General features: G+C 35.6%; 1 protein-coding gene across 1 annotated transcript in view; it reads left to right on the top strand.

Moving 5' to 3' along the window:
* Positions 1 to 1,034, top strand: part of LOC122065699 (beta-galactosidase 15-like) — a 7,115-nt gene extending 6,081 nt beyond the window's left edge. The window contains exons 14-16 of the mRNA XM_042629539.1: positions 94 to 200; positions 493 to 606; positions 715 to 1,034. Coding sequence (XP_042485473.1) covers positions 94 to 200; positions 493 to 549 — 164 coding nt within the window. The 3' untranslated portion in view covers positions 550 to 606; positions 715 to 1,034. The remainder of the gene's footprint in view (positions 1 to 93; positions 201 to 492; positions 607 to 714) is intronic.
* Positions 1,035 to 1,999: the final 965 nt, after the last annotated feature.

The following is a 1,999-nucleotide window of genomic DNA, read 5'->3' as shown; positions in this document are numbered from 1 at the left end:
CCCCCCCCCCCCAAAAAAAAATATTAAGTGTTCATGTTGATTTGAAAGTTGTAGTACTAACTATTTAAATTTCTAAATTTGGTGGAATAACAGGTTCTGGTTGGAGTAGTGATGGAAAAGGTTTCGTGTTTGAGAAACCAATCACATTGGTGGAAGGCCCTAATAGCTTATCTTTACTCAGTGCTACAGTTGGATTAAAGGTGCTTAATTTGTTTTTCTCAGTTTTTAAATTCACATTTTTATTTTGCAAATCACATTGTAATTTGTCATTATAAGCCTGTGACAATATGATCTGTAGTAGTGTGTCAGGTTGATAATTGACACTTATTATAATTAGCCACAATCCATTAATCTTTTTACATGAATCCTTGCGCTCGTCTTTGCTTGAAATTTCCACATAACTGATCCCATTAAATTAGGATAAAGTTATGAATGTTGTTGTTATTGTACTAAATATCTTGGTTTAATACTTATTCTCATTTCATCCGCTAGAATTATGATGCATTTTTCGAAACGGTACCCAATGGAATAGTTGGTGGTCCGGTTTAGTTGATTGGAAAGGGTAATGTTATTAAAGACCTATCATCCAGCAAATGGTCCTACAAGGTAATGTTATTGATAATTTTCAATAGTGATTTAATTAGTGAGTGGTTGAATATCTCAAATTATAACTTCCAATACTCTCTCTCTCTCTCTCTCTCTCTCTGGATGCAGATTGGTTTGAACGGTGAGAATGAGCAATTCTATGATGATAACCTGTCCCGTGACAAAAAATGGAACCTAGAAGGACTTCCCTTGAAGAGTCCAATGACATGGTATAATACAACCTTCAAGGCTCCTTTGGGTAGTGATCCTGTGGTGGTAGATTTGTTGGGTATGGATAAGGGACATGCATGGGTGAATGGACACAGCATTGGAAGATTCTGGCCAACCATGGTTTCCAAAGCCCCTCACGGTTATCAATGCTTTGAGACATGTGATTATCGTGGAGAATATAATGATAAAAAATGCATGGCGGATTGTGGCCTTCCTTCTCAAAGATGGTAAGAAACTTGCATAACAATGAGATGAAAATGACTTTCTTTCTAACCAGACCACAATATATCTCTTTTTGGGATAAGAAATGGGCACCTGATTGCCAGGAGTTCATTCCGGCTGGTTAGGTCCTGGTTTTCGAAAACCCAGGTCCAGCCTAGTTTTTGCTAGCTCAAGCCTTGCCCGGGTCAAGGTTGGGTTGGGATATCTCTAGTGAGGCCCAACACTTCCTAGTTCATGGACGGGCAAGTTTGGTTCGGTTCTTGTTTTTGTTTTTCTGGTTTTTGTTTTTTTATTTTTTTTTTTATTTTTTAATTATATACATAAATGAGAAAATTAATTTTCAACTAATTATTTATATTCTTAAAATTTTATATTTTTGGGTGATTACAACACAACAGCCTCAAGGCTAACCAAAGGAATAAACCCAAACAAAAGAAGAGAAGAAAACTAAGAGATAAAATTCATAAGAGGAAGATACCAAGAATAGGCATGCAGAATAACTGGAAAGAATTATAATACAGATCTCAAAGATACGTGGTTTCTCAAATCTGGATGACCATCTTCTTTTATTTATTTCTTATTAAATATGATGAATTGCAACAGTAAAAGACATCTTACCAAGAGTGTCATAGGATGATATGCCATTAAAGGATTTTAAGTTCTACCTCCATTGTCTGACAAAAGGGAAGATGACTCTAGGATACTTAATTTATGGCCTTAAAATACTTTACTCTAGGGTACTTATATATATATATATATATATATGTTTGTGTGTGCGAGTGTGTGCAAGATTAGGGCCATGAATTAAGTATCATAACACACAAGGCTCGAACTGACCCTAGCCTAAATGGCGAGCAAGCTTATCCTGAAATATTCGAACTGATTGAAGCTTGATGAGCCAAACTTGCACCCCTATTGATAGCTCTATATCTCTTAAATTGTTTTAACCAAACTACTTAAA

This window comes from Macadamia integrifolia, unplaced genomic scaffold (assembly GCF_013358625.1).
Source record: "Macadamia integrifolia cultivar HAES 741 unplaced genomic scaffold, SCU_Mint_v3 scaffold2097, whole genome shotgun sequence".
In the NCBI taxonomy this organism is placed as follows: Eukaryota; Viridiplantae; Streptophyta; class Magnoliopsida; order Proteales; family Proteaceae; genus Macadamia; species Macadamia integrifolia.
Note: the sequence above shows the minus strand (reverse complement) of the source record. Positions and strands in the feature narration are given on the sequence as shown.